At 39.3% G+C, this 17723-nt stretch overlaps 1 protein-coding gene across 7 annotated transcripts in view; it reads left to right on the top strand.

Moving 5' to 3' along the window:
- Positions 1–17723, top strand: part of LOC124138089 (PDZ domain-containing protein 7-like) — an 88262-nt gene that overhangs the window by 13367 nt on the left and 57172 nt on the right. For 5 of the 7 annotated variants that reach the window (XM_048393275.1, XM_048393274.1, XM_048393272.1 and 2 more), the window contains exons 4-5: positions 1892–2041; positions 14186–14360. In XM_048393275.1, coding sequence (XP_048249232.1) covers positions 1892–2041; positions 14186–14360 — 325 coding nt within the window. Of the gene's footprint in view, positions 1–1789; positions 1810–1891; positions 2042–11243; positions 11410–14185; positions 14361–17723 lie in introns of those variants that run through there. The other 2 variants (XM_048393276.1, XM_048393277.1) reach the window with 2 other exon arrangements.

Below are 17723 nucleotides of genomic sequence, written 5' to 3'. Positions count from 1 at the left end.
TAGATGTAGCAAACAAACTGATAGACATGTCAAACACCTGTCTTTCCTGTAGTTTATGTAATAATAAAAATGTTTCTTATCTAAATATTTTCTGAATCATGCATTATTTTGAAATTTTATCCATATTTATCAAGAAAAGCTATGTGTTTTTGTAAACGCAAGTTTATGATATTTCAAGTATCTCTCATAAAGAGAGTAGCATTACATATTTAGAATGTTCAGAGTCACGGCAGTCTTGCCCGCCCTTCCTATCATGACATGTATAGTTTATATTCCGAGGAATCTGTGTATTTTTGTAAACCCAGATGTAAATCTGGGAGAGTTTGTTGAATGTTACTGTGTGTGAAAGTAAATAGATGAGCCTGTGTACCGCAGTACACCTAACTCTCATAATCTTCACATAATCTGACTAGACTCGGCAGGTGGGGTTGGCCTGAGAAATTTGCAGGGGGGGGGAGTCTTGTCCCCCATCTAATTAGTGTACAAAGAAACATTGTTTGCGGTCTATTCGAAATGAAGTATAATCGGATTAAAGCTGCATAAATTATTCAGTAGAAAGCCAAGCATACCAAGATAGAGAAAAACTCTTGTTGTGAAGATCATGTGACAACTTGTGTCATTATGCCATAAATTATTCTCTGATTGTACTGGGTAAACAGCAAGTGTATATCCGGGTATATTCTCCACATTGTGATGTCACAGACACAGGTGAATACGGGATATATTCACTAGGGTGGACCAGCTCACCCCATCCATTGTTCATTGTCAACATGTTTATTATTTTCAAACTTGCTTTACCGACTGTCTCTCTATTAGATCCTGAATGGTTCAATGGTTGCTATGGTAACACTTTAAATGTCTTCAACTTCAGATTTGACAGTTTAATAGAGGTGTTTTATTCCTATCTTGGTAGTAGAATAAGTAACAATAAGTAGGTTTTAGTCATGAATTATGTTTTTCTTGTCAGAAAATGATATGTAGAAATATTAGAGATAAATGGTATTGTTTTATGTGGTTCTTGGTACAATAGTGTTTTGCCATTTCATTACTATAATTTCTGCATAATAATTTGTTATTTATCTTAGACTAATGCAGACAAATTATGAAAATATGATAAGAATTGATAGCAAGTTGTGAACCGTCTCTATCAGGCCTTAAAGTAAAGGCGGGATAGAATAGGTCCTCAGCAACCAATGCTTGGTGTAAGAGGCGACTAACGGATTGGGTGGTTAGGATCGCTGACTTGGTTGATGCATGTCATTGTATCCCAGTTGTGTAGATCAGTGCTCATTATATCAATCACTGGATTGTCTGGTCCACACTTGATTATTTACAGACTGCAATCATATAGCTGGAATATTGCTAAGTAAGGCGTTACACAACAAACAAACAAACAAACAAACAAACAAACAAACAAACAGTGTAGATGTATGGATAAAATATGAATGAATCATCAACACTTGATTGTCTGGCATGCAATGTTGATACAGAAATACAAGTATCACTACATATAATGGTGCCTTTTCATTTTGTATTCAGAGTAGTCCTGTATTGGGGGCAAATATTTGATCCATATACATAATGTCTGTGATAGGCATGGGTATTGTTAAATAAGTGATACGAGATATAAAATGTCACGCTTTATATTTCGAGCATGGCCAAACCCCCAACACTACAGCGACACAATCGGGTGTGTTTGCAATAGACAGCCAGTGACATCTACCTGCTCGGAACCCAATAACGAGGGCCTGTCAATCCATTCAAGGCATGTTTTTGTGTAGGACAAAACACGATTATGGCAGAAAATGGGTGTGATATTGTCCTTTATCCTTGCTAGAACTGTATGGGTCGAAGTATAGTGCCTTGTGTAACTAACTGTCCTCTTTTGTAGCTGTGAGGTCAAGTATTCCCAACGGACGGTCGGACCTCCGTGTAGTTGTCATACCCCATAGAGACGAGAACCTTGGCTTCAGCATACGAGGTGGCTCTGAACACGGACTCGGGATATTCGTCAGCGAAGTCGACGACGGGTCAACTGCAGGTGAGTTGAACGTAGGAGACACAGTGACACTTCTACTGTAGTGTGTGTGTGATGACTGGTTGACTTATAGGGTGAGGGTTGACTGGTTGAAGTGAGTTGGGGGTTGATTGAAGACATCAATCCTGTAACATTAGTACTGTTGTTGATTGAGTGTGATACCGATTACAGAGTGAGGTGGATTTTACACCGCTTTTAGCAATATTCCAGCAACATCACGGCTGGGGACACCAGAAGACCTGGGTTCGATTCCCGACATGGGTAAAATGTGTGAAGTCCATTTCTGGTGTCCCCCGCCGTGATATTGCTGGAATATTGCTAAAAGCGGCGTAAAACCATACTCACTCACTATTAGAATGTTGTGTACCATCAGGGTATGATGACTCACAATCAACCAAGTCAGTTAACTTATTTGAACCCGGAATCCCCATGCATGTTCCTTCTTGTGTACTCTGGCCAAGTCATTCATGTGGAAGAATGAGTGATGAGGTTAGGGTAGATTGAGGAAATATCACTTTCGCATTAGTTTGGAAGCGATCACTTTTTGTTAAATTATGGCTGTGAATATGTCATCGCTGGATTTTATGGTGTGGCTTTTCAGTCGAGTACACAACATCCTGAATAGAACTGTTCAATGCTGTCACGCCTTGTTCCAGCATTCACTGGTTAAAGTGCTGTGACTAAGGCTTTGGGTGACCGGGATATCACGATTTGATCTCACAGGTCATGGAGTCAGTGTGTAGGAAAATAGTTTACCTCATATAACACATCACAGCTTTGGATGTATTGAGAAAGGGGAGGGAGTTTGGTTTTATGCCACTTTGAACAGTATTTTAGTAATATCACATGAAAGTTTGATATGTAAAAAAAGGGGCACAGGTGGCCTAGTCATATAAGGCGCGTTCCTTGGGCACTCCAGAAACCTATGGGTTCGAATCCCGGTTCGCCCCAATTATGTTTGTCATGGGTTTCACGAAAGTGGTACACGTCTGAGACCTGCATCACTTCGGGCTTTCCTCCCTAATTAAGCTGACACCATGATATAACTGGAATACTGTTAACAGCAGCAATAAAAACCCAACTCACTCACTAATATGTAAAAAGCATTTAGTGAGGTAGATATGAGAAATTTATTTCTTTTTTTAACCCATGAGCAGTGGTATGGTGCTGACAGACCAAAGATCATGATAGGAGCGAATCTGGGATTTGAATATTGGTGTAAGCGAAACTCACACAATACCTGTAGTGAGTGCCTATGCTCCTGACTGTGTTTAGAATCAAGGAAACAGTGCAGATATGGTATAGTGACAGGCAGGTGATGGGGTGTCTGTACACCACAGATGAGAGGCCTCAGATATGAGGGGAGCTGTGATGGTTCCTATGCCCAGGTTTTGTGATGAGTGAAGCTATCAGTTTATGGATATAAACACCGATAGTTGATTACATTCATGGAAGCTGGTAGACTCTGGTAGGCAAAGTTGTTGAAATATTTTTTGTTGACAAAGTGATGAAACTTGTCTGCAGATAAACATCCTTTGATAAGGACATCACAAACTACATTTCATGGTTTCAGGAAAAACATAAATTTCTATGAATAAATTCATATCACATGACGATAGATTGGGGAAATATCACTTTCTCATTAGTTTTGAAGTGGACTTTTTTGTTTGTTATGTTAAATTACGGCTGCAAATGTGTCATCGCTGGGATTTATTGTGAGGCTTTTCAGTCGAGTACACAACATCCTGAATAGAACTGTTCAATGCTGTCACACCTTGTTTCAACACTCACTGGTAGAAGTACTGTGACTAAGGCTTTGGGTGACTGGGATATAAAATTTGAACTCACAGGTCATGAAGTCATGAAGTGTGTAGGGAAATAGTTTTCCAGTTTAACACGTCACAGCCTTATAGGTAGCAGTAAGAATGGGGGAGGGATTTTGGTTTAATGTTGCTTTGAACAGTGTTTCAATTTATCCCTGGTGTCAGCTTGATGTGGCCAAAAAGACTGTAGTGATGCATGTGTTGGACATTTACCAGTCTGGTGACACCCAAGCATGGGTATGGCGCAAACACACCTAGAAATACAATCAGGGCAAATCTCAGGTATTCAAACCCACAATTATTGGTGAGAAGCATTTTGAAATAAAATCATGCAATACAAAAAGGTTTAATACTTTGTTCTAACTTAAATATACCGTATTCTACATGATAAGCACCCAGGGCACTCTCAAAATTAGAAATAGGGGGCTCTTATTAGAATATTATTTTGTTGAAAAAAACAGAGTTGAAAGATCGTTAATTTCATGGTTAATGCTGACAGCCTGAAATGTTTATATATACAACAGATATATTTTCCCAGAATTTAATTGCCCATAATCAAAGGTTCATATAACACACGAATGTGAATTATTCACGAATACATTTAAGTCTTGTGTACATTGATCAATCAGAAGGGGTGCAAATTGGGATGTTAACTTGCCAATTTATTAGCAAATATCGCCGTGGGTGCTTATTAGAGCGGGGTGCTTATTATGTCGAATACGGCATGTTTACCATTCTACTGTGTTCCCCTTACTGTTTTTTAGGTTATCACACTTATTGTGAATGGATATTGTAATTATTATGGTGAAGCTACAACAAATTTATGTTACCGACATGTTTTAATGTGATATTATAAAAGAATTAACACAAATTCAAAATTGAAAGAAACAGCTGTTCAATCGAGCTGAGCTATGTCATGTGACTTCCATTGACTCAGAAAAAGCATGCGGCTTTTTGCTTTGAAGCCGGGTGTAAGGGATTTATTCTGCCTCTGAGAAATCCATGTGCAGCCTGTATTGCCCATGGCGGTGTATAAGAGATTTATTCCCCCACTGAGAAATTTATTCCCCCGAAGGTGGGTTAAACAGTATTTTAGCAAGGTCACATGGACCAATCAGATATCATCATTCTGACATGGCGGTATGACAATCTAAGTTGGAAATCTTGTCCCCAATCCATTTTACTATTGTGAATAAAGTATGTTTAAAAGATAAACAATCAACAACTAAGCTCTTTTCAGTGCCAATTCATCACTATACTATGTGTACTGAAGGGAATGGTGTCAGCAAACACTGTATTACAGCAAAATACTCGTGTGGAATACAGAAAACAAACAAATTACAAGGAAAGGCATAGTATGGCATCAACAAACAAACAAACAAATCAACAAACAAACCAAAAGTGGTGGGACAATATACCGATGCATTGGCGGATCGCGAGTTTTTACTCCTTGATACAAGTATCGATCGCAGTCGCACACAAAGTAAAAAATAGCGATTCTGACCTTGAATGTTTGCTTTAATAACTGTTCCTCTAAACACTAATCACTAGTGCAAGTTAATAGTGAAAACATACATATTTTCATTTGTTGTGCCATACTTGACACTGCCAACTGTAAATCGTCAGTGTGCCAGGTATTTGGCCATCCTCTCTATGAAAAAGATGGCTTACGCACCACAGATAAGAGTGCATGTAAGTATTGTGATACATATCGGATCGTGAGTAAGGTATCGTGATACGTATTGGATCGCACAGTTGGTGTATCGTCCCAGCCCTACTTACCAATATCTTCTCAGCTTTTTTTTTGATATTTCTATATACATATTACAATATAGTAATTCTTGTCATGAAACAACCACCTCTGTGGCCTAGTGGATAGAGCGTTTGCCCGGGGAGTGGAATGTGAGTGGTTTGATCCCAGGACAAGTCATACCAAAAGTCAATAAAAGATGGTACTTGTTGTTATCCTGCCTGGCACTCACATTAATGGGATAAAACAAGGACTGGTCAGCTCCAAGTCAGTAAAGGCTGAGTGACGTATCTTTGTTGCCATGGTATCTAAATGGGCTGGCGCTTTAAAACCGGCATTCGTCGTGACTAAACTGACTTACAAAAGAAAGTTTACTTACAACTAAAAATGAAACAAAGAAGAAATGGTTTTGTGATGGTTATGTATTTGATACGGGTATCATAGTTGTGTTTTGTACCTTAAGTTTGCGGTGGTTCGGCGATGGTTTTCAGCCTTGTAACGTTTTTGGTAACATTTTTAATTTTTTAGTCAAATCCAATTTTCAAGTAAATGCTTTCCTTTGCCCAGCAGTTTGGTACAAGCAGACACATGCATACTCACTCACTCACTCACACACTCACACACTCACACACTCACATACTCACACACTCACACACTCATGCTCACATGCTCACACTCACACACTAACACACACGCTCAATTGCTCACACACTCACACTCACACACACGCTCACATGCTCACACACTCATGCTCACACACACGCTCAATTGCTCACACACTCACACTCACACACACACTCACACACTCACACACTCACACACACATGCTCACATACTCACACTCACACACACGCTCACATGCTCACACACTCACACGCTCACACACACGCTCACATGCTCTCACACTCACGCTCACACACACTCACACTCACATGTTCACATGCTCACACTCACACACTCACATACTCACATGCTCATGCGTTCAAACACTCATGCTCACATGCTCTCACACTCACGCTCACACTCACACACTCACACTCACACGCTCAGACTGACACACGCTCAGACACAATTTCATACACATCACTATATAATGTGTGTTAAACCCCCTTTCACGTCAACTTATCACAATACATGCACAATACATTAATGTTATAAGCGTGGCATACAGTTATTATATCCCAACAGTGGTATATATACACGTGATCTATGACTGTATCAATGTTTCTGTAAACTCTTCCAGTACACTTTCTTACCAGGGACTTCTTGAGTAACAGTTAATTCGTGGTTGTAGTAGTTGTAGTAGTTGCCATCAAATTTAATAAAATGTTTAAAACATGTGTATAACAATAAAACTTTATCCCTTTGCTCTATATAAACGTAAGCACCATGGTTTGTCAATAAATAAATAAATTTCTGTAATGCAAACAAGATTTCAAAGATTGCATGCAGCAATAATATTTGCATATCAAGAAACGTTTGTTTCCCAACTTTTATTATGGGTCAGTAAGGACTTAGTTCGTAGCCATTAACATCGACCCATACAGACAAAATGCACAATGTTATTGACTTTCACGTCAACACCCTGGTTAAAAATGCTAATTGATTTCCAGCATCGCCAGGTATAGAGTCAGTAGTGGATAGTGATGTAGTATTGCATTGTCAAGCCTTTGTCCCGACCTGCAGCTGTTGTGAGGGATCTATAACGCAACAGGTGCGAGGAAGGCGCCACGCCTGATCACGATGCCACGATTGTCTTTTATTGATCGGATGGCTGACTGTTTCTATATTTTCCAATGGAATGTGGCATACTTTGAGTCATGTGTTGATCAAAGTATTGAAACTGTTGTTGTCCATGTTCACATCATGATGGCAAAGAGGAAGAACACAAATATGTTGCTAAGAATAGATCGACTTAGGTGTGAAATGGTGGATTATTTTCCTTAATTCTCTGCCTGATTACACAGAAAGGTGGAGTCATTATTATTCTGGCTTATTATATTGTAGATGATTTGCAGGATTGACATATTTATGTTGATGATAAATGTTTCTGTGAAAAATTGCTTCTGAATAGATTATCTCCCTTAAAGCCCAACTCATACTGAATGTAGCGTTGAATGGATTGTCTCCCTCTATTCTCCAAGTCCCATTTGATTGTTGAATTTATTGCTATACATTTGGGTCTTTCATAAAACAAGATTGTTAATATTTCATACAGTCCCAAACCTGCATTGATACATGGAAACAGATCTAAACTGTTTCAGGGCTTTTTTTAACTGCTTAAACAAATTTCAGAAAGATTTTCTAAGATACAGAAGGAAAAAACAAGCGTAAGGTCAATAACTAATAAACACATTAAAGTTGATGATATAAACATTTGGGGTATGTAATTCATGTTGATCATGATAATCATGAGGTGATTTGTTTTCCCCCATTACAAAGAAAACTATGATCTAACTAGACAAGGTTTCAAATAAACATTGGAGGCATGGATGGCCCAGTCATCTAAGTCACTGCAGCTCGCTGTGCAGAGTTTTGTCCCTTGGGCATGCCAGGAACCTATGGTCATTGGTTTGAATCCCTGTTTGCCCTGATTATATTTCTAGGTTTGTCATCACCATAGCCATTCTTGTGGGTTTTACCAAAAATGGTATACGCCTGACACTGCATCACTTAGAGCTTTCCTTCCACATTAAGCTGACACGCCACAATATAACTGGAATACTGTTAAAAGCAGCGTTAAACCCAACTCACTAACTCAAATAAGCATCAAAGTTTTTGTGTAATTGTTTTTGCAGAATTTAGGGCAGATTCAGCAATATTTTTTTATCAATTAAATGGCTTTAGTTTATATTTATATTTCTATATTAAAATGATAAAAGACATGTGATCTAAAATATACAAAGCTATAAGGTGTTCTGTTTGCTTGCTATTAACCTCGAAAATTTACACATTGTTACTATTGTACATTGTTTGGTCATTCAAAACAGAGGTTATATATCCCTTCCCCAATAAATGGCACAGAGGCCAAATTGAATAGATATTGATTTGAATTAAGTATTGTGTTCTATTTTGAAAAAGCAAAACAATTCAGTTGGTGATTTAAATTTTATTTTTGAAGATGACTAGTGGTGCGGGAGACTCTGAGAAGACAAACTCCACCACGTGTTAGAAGATGGTGAAACATTACTCATGGTTGACTTGTTGTTGATTCCTGGTTGGATATAACATGTAAAAGATATGCAAACATCAACCAGAAGACATTTTGACGTAAACTTACAATAGGCGTAACGCTAATACAGTGATACCTCACTACAATGCTATCTTAGGGGTCCAAATAATTGATGAGCGTTATAGACGATCAACAGTTTAACCGAGGTGGAGTCGTAGGGGGTAGATGACCAACACAACAAAACATGCTCTGCCTAGCTAGCATGATCTACGATGCACTTTCAAAGTTTGAATGAAGATTAGAATAGTTGTTGTTTATGATTGATAGTGTAAAAAAAGATTTATCGAGTGTTATGCACTTTAAAAAAACACACATTGTATCCCTTCAGCGAATTCAGGTGAACGGACAGGTATTGCTTTGTGTGAGTGAGACCAAGAAAGTCATAGTCAAGCATCATAAATTATTTTTGCTTCAACAACTGAGGTTTTTATCCGTGAATCATAGGATGATAATATGGATACATCCAAGGATATTTAAACCTGGTGAACTATATTCATGAAATACGATTTTTGTGCAAGGTGAGATGATAATTAGAATTATACAACAGCAGCATCCAAACTTAACCCAAATATCATCAGCTACAACATTGTGATGTTTTCTATAAACAATCACTGCATTGAGTCTATCTTTACTATTTAACGCAAGATTAACTCTCTGTATCCAGCAATACGACACTATATAATCTTTAGTTTCAGCAGCGGTAAGCTATACGTCGTATTGAACCACCCAGTGATCAATGACATATGTGTTTTATTGTTTGTCAAATCAAAGCCTGACTGTTAACAACATATCACAGGTGTTCTTTGGCTTATTTTGAAGTTAAACAACGACTCCAAGGTTTTGGTTAAAAATGTATAACCTAATCATATAATATAATATTAGCTGAGCTCGAGGTTTTACATTTTCAACCCAAACCTTGAGGCATCTTTTAACTAAAACATGTGACAAAGAACAGTAGTGGATCACTGGGTGGGTCAAGAAAGTGATTTAACTAACTTATGAACAGTCTAAATGCAAGAAGTACCAGATAAAAATAAGAAAACAGGATACTTTATTGTAAAGGCAATACAGTTGTCGCATTATAATACAAATTTGGTGACAGCAGGCAAGAGACAGATCATGTGCAGCATGCAGACAACTGAAGTCTTTACATGTAAGATTGAACACCCTTTCATCACCTGCCCCGGGGGCTCAGTGATAAAAAAGTGGGTTACATTCTGAACATGATATCTGAGGCTGCAGGTTCGATTCATGTCATGAAATTGTCATGAAGAAATAATTGTCACTTTTAACCAGTCAAAACTCAACAATAAATCCATATCAACAGGCTGTTTATACAATTGAACTGTAAAACATCCTAGCAGGTCTTATAGTTCAAATGTAAAACCTCTCAGCAGGTCTCACTTGAAAGTCGTACCTCTCTCACGGTTATTGTGAGAAAGCATGATTAACCTACAATACTATAGGCAAACATGGCAATAGGTTAATAAAGATGATATTTGGAAACAAATGTCAATATTTAGATGTGACAAGAAATATGAATATATTGCAAGTGCAGATACAGCTATTTTTAAAAGGTGGGGTGGTGAAAAGCTTGTTTGAAAAGTGTAGGAAGGGGGCATTGAAATTTAAACAATGCCAGATGAATGTAAATAATTCATTTGGAAAACAAAATCAGTAAAAACATTTTTATTGTTGAAAACTTGTCACCAAATGATTCTGTTAAATGTTGTTTATAGGTTAACATGATATATGAAATTACTCCAAAGAAGTTAGGACCATCTGATTCCTTCATATTCCTATAATTAATGTCACGCCATGAGAGAATAACTATAGTTATATGCAGGAATCGGGTGGTCTATCTTTTGAGTAATGTGTAGTTTGGGGCCAGTTCTTGGGGGCAGTATTCCTGGGCCCAGATGCCCTGATAACCTCTCAAATATGTAAAGGACAAAATATAGAGAGCTTAGAGAGATTCCACAGACACGGTCAGTGGTGCGGAACAATGGATGAGGTTGCCGTTCAGAGTAAGTCAAACACAGTCAGGAGAAGATCTCTATGACAATTGCCCTACAGCTGAAATACTGCTCACAAATCCAAACGGCTAGAAATTATAAGTGGATCTACTGATCCTAAGCCTTTAATGAGCCGAAGAATAGCTTTGAGAGTATACAGCATGCATCATTAACCATCTATCTCTGTGTGTGTCAGCGTAACGGATCAGGTGAGTATCAGGTAGTACGTAATTCTACTGTACTGTTCACTGTCAGTGATGACATGGGAAGAAGTGTGGTCTAGTGAACACCATTATGTGAGGGGCACTGTCATTACCGTATCAGATCTCAACTCGGGTATTCAGCGGCGTAAAGGCAGTTGTTTGAATGCATTCTATTCTTATTAATAGTTTATGAATACATGCTTGAGGGGAGATCGGTTTTTAATCCAGGACGTTTCAGTTGGGCCTGTTTACCCCAGTCGTGGATTGAACGACTTCGGTTGCATTTGTTGGTCAGCTGTCTGTCGTCAACTGGTGTTCGGGGGATAAGCCCAGGACCTCTGGGTTACAGTAAGGACCTTTTCTTCTGGAAACCGCTCTGTTGGAATGATCGTTTCGGGAACGCTATATAGTATATATATTATTAAGTAGACCATATTCTAAAACATGATTTGTTGATCTTGAAATTTGATTTTCCAAAATGTGCTAATTGCCCAGATGGACAGGGTTTGACTGTACCAGGAATCATGTGTGTTATCTGGATTCAAACCAGCAAGCCATACGAAGCAGCCCTTGTACTGAACTCTGGGATTGATCCACATATGGCCGCTATATAATTTAAGTTGACGGCAAGGCTGTGACAAGGAACTTGGAGTCTCATCTTTAGTTCTGTGCTGAATGTTGTGGAAATATCTCACAGTACCAGTACAAAGCACAGTTTTGTGAAAAAGTGGCTGTTTTGTTTAGCTTCCACCCTTGGAGGAGATCCACCGAACAGTAAGTGTGAAACCAGGAAGACTTTAACAGATAGAACTTCTTTAGAAAGGAGGGGTGCATTTTATGTTTACTTAAAGGTGTGTTTGGTATTCCTGTTCTTTGTTGAAAAATATCTCCCCATATAATTTAGTAATATTTTGTTGTAATACATTTACACTTAGTTGATACCATTACTTATAACAGTTGTGTACATGTAGCGGCCATAAAATTTCCGAGTCCCGTGATGGGATTCGAACGACGGACCTTCTGAGCAGAGGTCGTACGCCTTGTCCACATGACCAAAGAGGTTAACCCCGTCAGCAAGCTGGCAAGGTAAGGATGTCATCCATGGGATGACTCCACGCCCTGCTACATACTCCCCCATCAACAGAAGGCATGTCCCGGGCCGCATAGTAGGGTACTGAGGCTTATTTTGCTCAATTTTAATATGAACCTGCTCAGCCCCACGTTGGGCGCCAATGTAGCGACCATAAAATTCCCGTGATGGGATTCGAACCACGGACCTTCTGATCCGAGGTCGGACGCCTTGTCCACATGACCAAAGAGGTTAACCCCGTCAGCAAGCTGACAAGGTAAGGATGTTATCCGTGGGATGACTCCACGCCCTGCTACATACATGTGTCAATGTTCGGTATGCTGATATGGATTGGGTCTCACACCCTCACAGATTCCACTCCATGGTCTAGCTGATAGAGTGCCCGCCCAGAGAGTGGAAGGACGGTGCTCAGCATTAAGAGGATAAAAGACGGACTTGTCAGGTCAGAGTCAGTATACTTGCGCTAGCTCTCTTGAACTGGCATTAGTCAGGACAAGTATTGGCAGCCACACACACAGGCACACAGGTGCATGGATGAGCAAGGATTATATCCTACCTAAATATTACCCCGGGGGAAGTTTTACTCTAGAGTATAGTATCCTACCTTAGTGCCACACTGGTATGGGTTCAAATTCACAAGGGAGAATCATCCTGACACTAGAGAATTTCAGGGGGGGTCGGGTAGCCTAGTGGTTAAAGCGTTCACTCGTCACACCGAAGACCCGGGTTCGATTCAATGTGTGAAGCCCATTCCTGGTGTCCCCCGTCGTGGTATTGCTGGAATAATGCTAAAAGCGGCGTAAAACCATACTCACTCACTCACTCACTAGAGAATTTCATCCCCGGGATAAAAAATAGGGTAGGATAATATTCACTCTTACACATGCTCATCACTATATTTGTGCAATTATCTGGAATGCGACATTATTCCTTGCCCCACCTCTGCATCTGTCACACAAGGCACCGCTGATGCCGTTCCGTTGGATTGGGTTTATCATGTAGAGGACATGGCCATTTTGTTTACACGTGGCTATGGAAATATATTTGCGACAATTCAAACCCTAAGGATTTGCTTTTGTGTACGTGTAACAATAAGACACTTGGCTGGCCGTTTTCAAATCCTATTATAGAGGAACATAATTCTGTAGATTTTCCAGGTCCAATTAATTCAATTTAACTGATTCTGATACTCTGCTCATGAATTCTGTGGGGATACCGGAGCAAACTACCGGTAACTGGTAGTCATACGAGTCAACAAAAACAAGAATTGGTTGACAACAAAGTGTGGCCTGGTTGTTGAATTGTCATTTGTCATGGGCACCATTCACTGTTCACCACTGGTTTGTCTGGCCAAGACATCAGTCTAATAGTTAGAACATTGCTGACTGTGGATCAAAACATTCACTTACTCATCTAAGTCTGCTGTACAGATCCTCAAACAAATACATCCGATACAGACCAAGACTAGATTACCGTAGTTACAGGATGAAGAAAATCTCTTGGTTCCTTTATATTATATTTCATAACGATAATTTAAAAAGAGTTTTTTTCTGTCAAATATTTTCATTTCAGAGACTAAACTCTGATCAGGAAATGGTCACTTTCAGACACTGGTTTGCTTGCTCCAAACTTAGTAATAATCACTTCTCAGGTTGACATGCACTTCATTCTTCTAGTGTGTTATTTACTCAGAGTGAGTGAGTGAGTTGGGTTTAACTCCACTTTGAACAGTATTCCAGTTATATCGCGGCGTGTCAGCATAATGTGGGTGGAAAGCCCGAAGTGATGCAGGTCTTATGACGTTAACCACTTCGATGAAACCCATAAGCACGGGTATGGTGCTGACAAACCTAGAAACATAATCAGGGCTAAGCAGGATTCGTACCCACAATCATAGGTTTCTGGCATGCCCAAGGGACACAACTCTGTACAGCAAATTGCGACATTAGACGACTGGGCCACCAAGGCCCCCAGTAAATGTTAGATCAGTTATGATTGTAACATGCATATTAAGTTAAATAATTTACTTTTCAGCTGCCTCTGGTTTAGAAGTTGGTGACCAGATTCTAGAGGCAAACAATATCAGCCTTGAGAACGCGGCTTGCAGCAGCGCGGTGAGGGTGTTGACCGTCACCGACCGCCTTAAGCTGGTGGTGAAGCGGACGGGAAAACTACCCGAGTGGAAGTTTGCCAGGGAGAAGGTTCTGTGGTGAGTCTTATTTATTTGTCTTCCCATTATTTTCAGTGATTGTAATGGGGTGAGTGAATGAGAGAGCCTCTTTGAACAGTTTTCATTTTGTATCACATTGTGTGTGCTTATAGTAAAAGGAAATTGACAAAGGTCGTAGAAGTTTAACATGGGTGGGATGCTCTACTGAAGATCATTATCAGAATGAATTTAGATTCAAACCCGCAATCATTGGATCCTGGCAGAGCTAAGGGACACAACTTTGCTGAATGAAATGAAGTGTCTTTGATAGTGCTGTGTATTGGGAAAAAGATGTATTGCAATATAATGCAGTACGGGTATCTGTATTGTAATCTGTATTGCGATATATCGGGAGCCAAAGTGTTTGACATTGATTGGCACTGATTGAACAGGCAGATCCGCCATACCAATGTACCTGTAATACTGTGCAGTCCTGGTCATTGACCACTTGGCTGCCCATGGTTCCAGAAGGGGGTGACATTGCTCCTGTGTTTTCTTGTCCCAGAAAAAAACAAGGTTTGAATCCAAGCATGGGTTCCATGTTCAGTTGGGGTTGGCCGAGTAGGGAAAGGAACACACACAACACACACAAAGTACACGCACAAAGTACACACACACACACACACACACACACACACACACACACACACACACACACACACACACACACACACACACACACACACACACACACACACACACACACACGACTCACACACACGACTCGACTCACACACACGACTCACACACACGACTCACACACAACCACATACACGCTTTGGCAATGGGTGTTAGTGGTGTGTTGTTATATTTAAGGTGCCTTTGATGGTGGGGTGTCTTTAAGCGTGATACTGCTTGGTGGTGTGTCCTTTGACATTGGGGTCGAAATGGTATTTTTAATCTTTGAAAATTATATGTGTTTTGGGGGGCTTTTGTCAAATAGCTATGCAGCCATCAGCTGTAGCAGGTTCCTCAGCTGGTACTTATCCCAGCCCATAAAGCTGTCGATGATATTGTGTTTCTGAACATGACATTTGAACAATCAATACAAAGACACTCACTGCTGATTAGAAGTGTCTCCAAGGTTTCAACACATGCGCTGTACTGTCTCCTAATGCTATATCAATACTAGGGCTGTCCGATTGGGAATAGTTTGACAGTAGCCCTGGCAAAATGTATCTAGATACACGTATAAAATGATGTGGACTTGCGTACACTGAAGTTGACTGAAGTTTTAGCTTTGTTCAAACATATATAAGTCAGAAGGAATGTGTTCATAGTCATAAAGAAATGCGAACAATAGAGACTTAAAATTATCGTGGAACCATGTAGTTATATAGTGAATTTTTGTCATGAAACAATATATCACGTGGCTAAGCACAGGCCCGGGTAGTCCTGTTGGTACTCGGGTCCTACTCAGCACCCACCCGACCCGAGTACCCGAGTTACCCGTCCCAGCCCTAATCAATACTGAAGCCATCACATATTGATAAACCTGAACAGTATCCTTACTGTGTGTTCCTCAGTGCAGAACTGTGAAACAGTGTGCAGTAATGTTGATGTGTCGTCAACAAATGCCACCTAAATACATGTGGTACAATGTGTGAAGCCCATTTCTGGTGTCCCCAAACATGATATTGCTGGAAAATTGGAATTTTGCTTCTCTCAGGTTTCTCAGACTCAAATTATTCTCATCTTAAAATGCCATATCTAAACAAAAAATAAATCAATGAAATATTTTGATTCTGCTTGTGATGTAGGAAGTGAGTAATTCTAGAAACACCACACTATTGTTATGATTGTTGCCGTCCTTGTCTCGCTTGACAGAACAACTATTATTATTATACGCTTAAAAGAATCTTGCTATTTGATTGGCTGGTCACTGAACACCTGTACAAGGCGTCTTGACGGCCTGTTCGGATGTCATGACATCACAATGTCTGACATGATGTCGCGCTTAATTTATTCTACTTGAGCTCTGAGTTTCCATACACAAGAATGTCACCAGAAATATGTCTGTTTGTCATTTGGTTTGTGGTTTAATTCAGTTCGTAAAATCCAGCATACTGACACATACAATTCATATTTTTGGATTTGGATGGTTGTAGTGACCTTGACATTTACTTACAATTTGTGCTACTGTTTGGGCACAATATTTTCTTGTGTATAGTGCCAATTATTTTAAAAAAATACACAGCTGTGTAGAGGGGTATGCGCATAATGCAAGCATACAATGGGTTTTGATTATTTTTACCAACACAAAGACGCAACTGTGAGCATATAACACTGGAAATAGCATGTCAAGAAATCAATTCTTAATTACACAAGTAAGACCTGTTATTACCTTATCTGATTATATAAAGTGTTCATGTGATTTTCAGAAAATTTCTTCCTCATGCTATAAATCCCCATTACCCATTTAATTTTGAGGTGCTTATGTACGAACCCGACCACTATAACCACCCTGTGTTATTACAAACTGTATCCTGTTTAAATTCTTCACATATCTTTATTTACTGACTGAATGCAGGCATCACGCATACAGGAACTCTATGGGACAGTATTTGCAGTGATAATACATGAAAAGGCTCTATGTTTCGTTTGATGTTAATTACACATTTTTATGATTGTTGTGAGTTTGTACAACTGGTTACGCCTTTGGGAGAGCACATGAACAGGTACAGAGTTGGAGTCAGTGTAGTCTGTCATACAGACCTTAAAACAAATACCGTATTCCACGTAATAAGCGCCCCGCTCTAATTAGCGCCCATGGCGATATTTGCTTATGTATTTGCTAGTGAACAATCCCAATTAGCACCCCTTCCGATTGATCAATGTACACAAGACTTATTGATTCGTGTATAATACTCACTCGTTTGTTATATGCACCCTTAATTGTGCGCAATTAAATTCTGGAAAATATATCTGTCGTGTATGATACATACTTTTCTTTTGTATCATTTCAGGCTGTCAGCATAAACTACTGTACGAATTTTACAATTTTTCAACTCTGTTTTTGTTCTCACCAAAATTATGTTCTAATAAGAGCCCACTATTTCCAATTTTGAGAGCACCCCGGGCGCTTAATACGTCGAATAAGGTATATCCAATTTAGCTATAATGCATAATAAATCTATAATGTTTGGCAAGCCTAGATTACTGCAGTATCAGTATCTGAAAATGAAGAAAGTCTCTGGGCTCCTTTTTATTATATTTTATATCAGTAATTCAACAACTGTTTTTTCTGTAAGGTATGTTCATTTCAAAGACTAGATGTTAGTCTAGAGTCAACATAAGACAGCTTTTTAGGCAGAATTATTAAATATATTGGTGTAAAAATAGCCAATAGACTGGACCCAGTGA

This window comes from Haliotis rufescens, unplaced genomic scaffold (genome assembly GCF_023055435.1).
Source record: "Haliotis rufescens isolate VD_foot unplaced genomic scaffold, xgHalRufe1.0.p SCAF_12, whole genome shotgun sequence".
NCBI lineage: Eukaryota > Metazoa > Mollusca > Gastropoda > Lepetellida > Haliotidae > Haliotis > Haliotis rufescens.
Note: the sequence above shows the minus strand (reverse complement) of the source record. Positions and strands in the feature narration are given on the sequence as shown.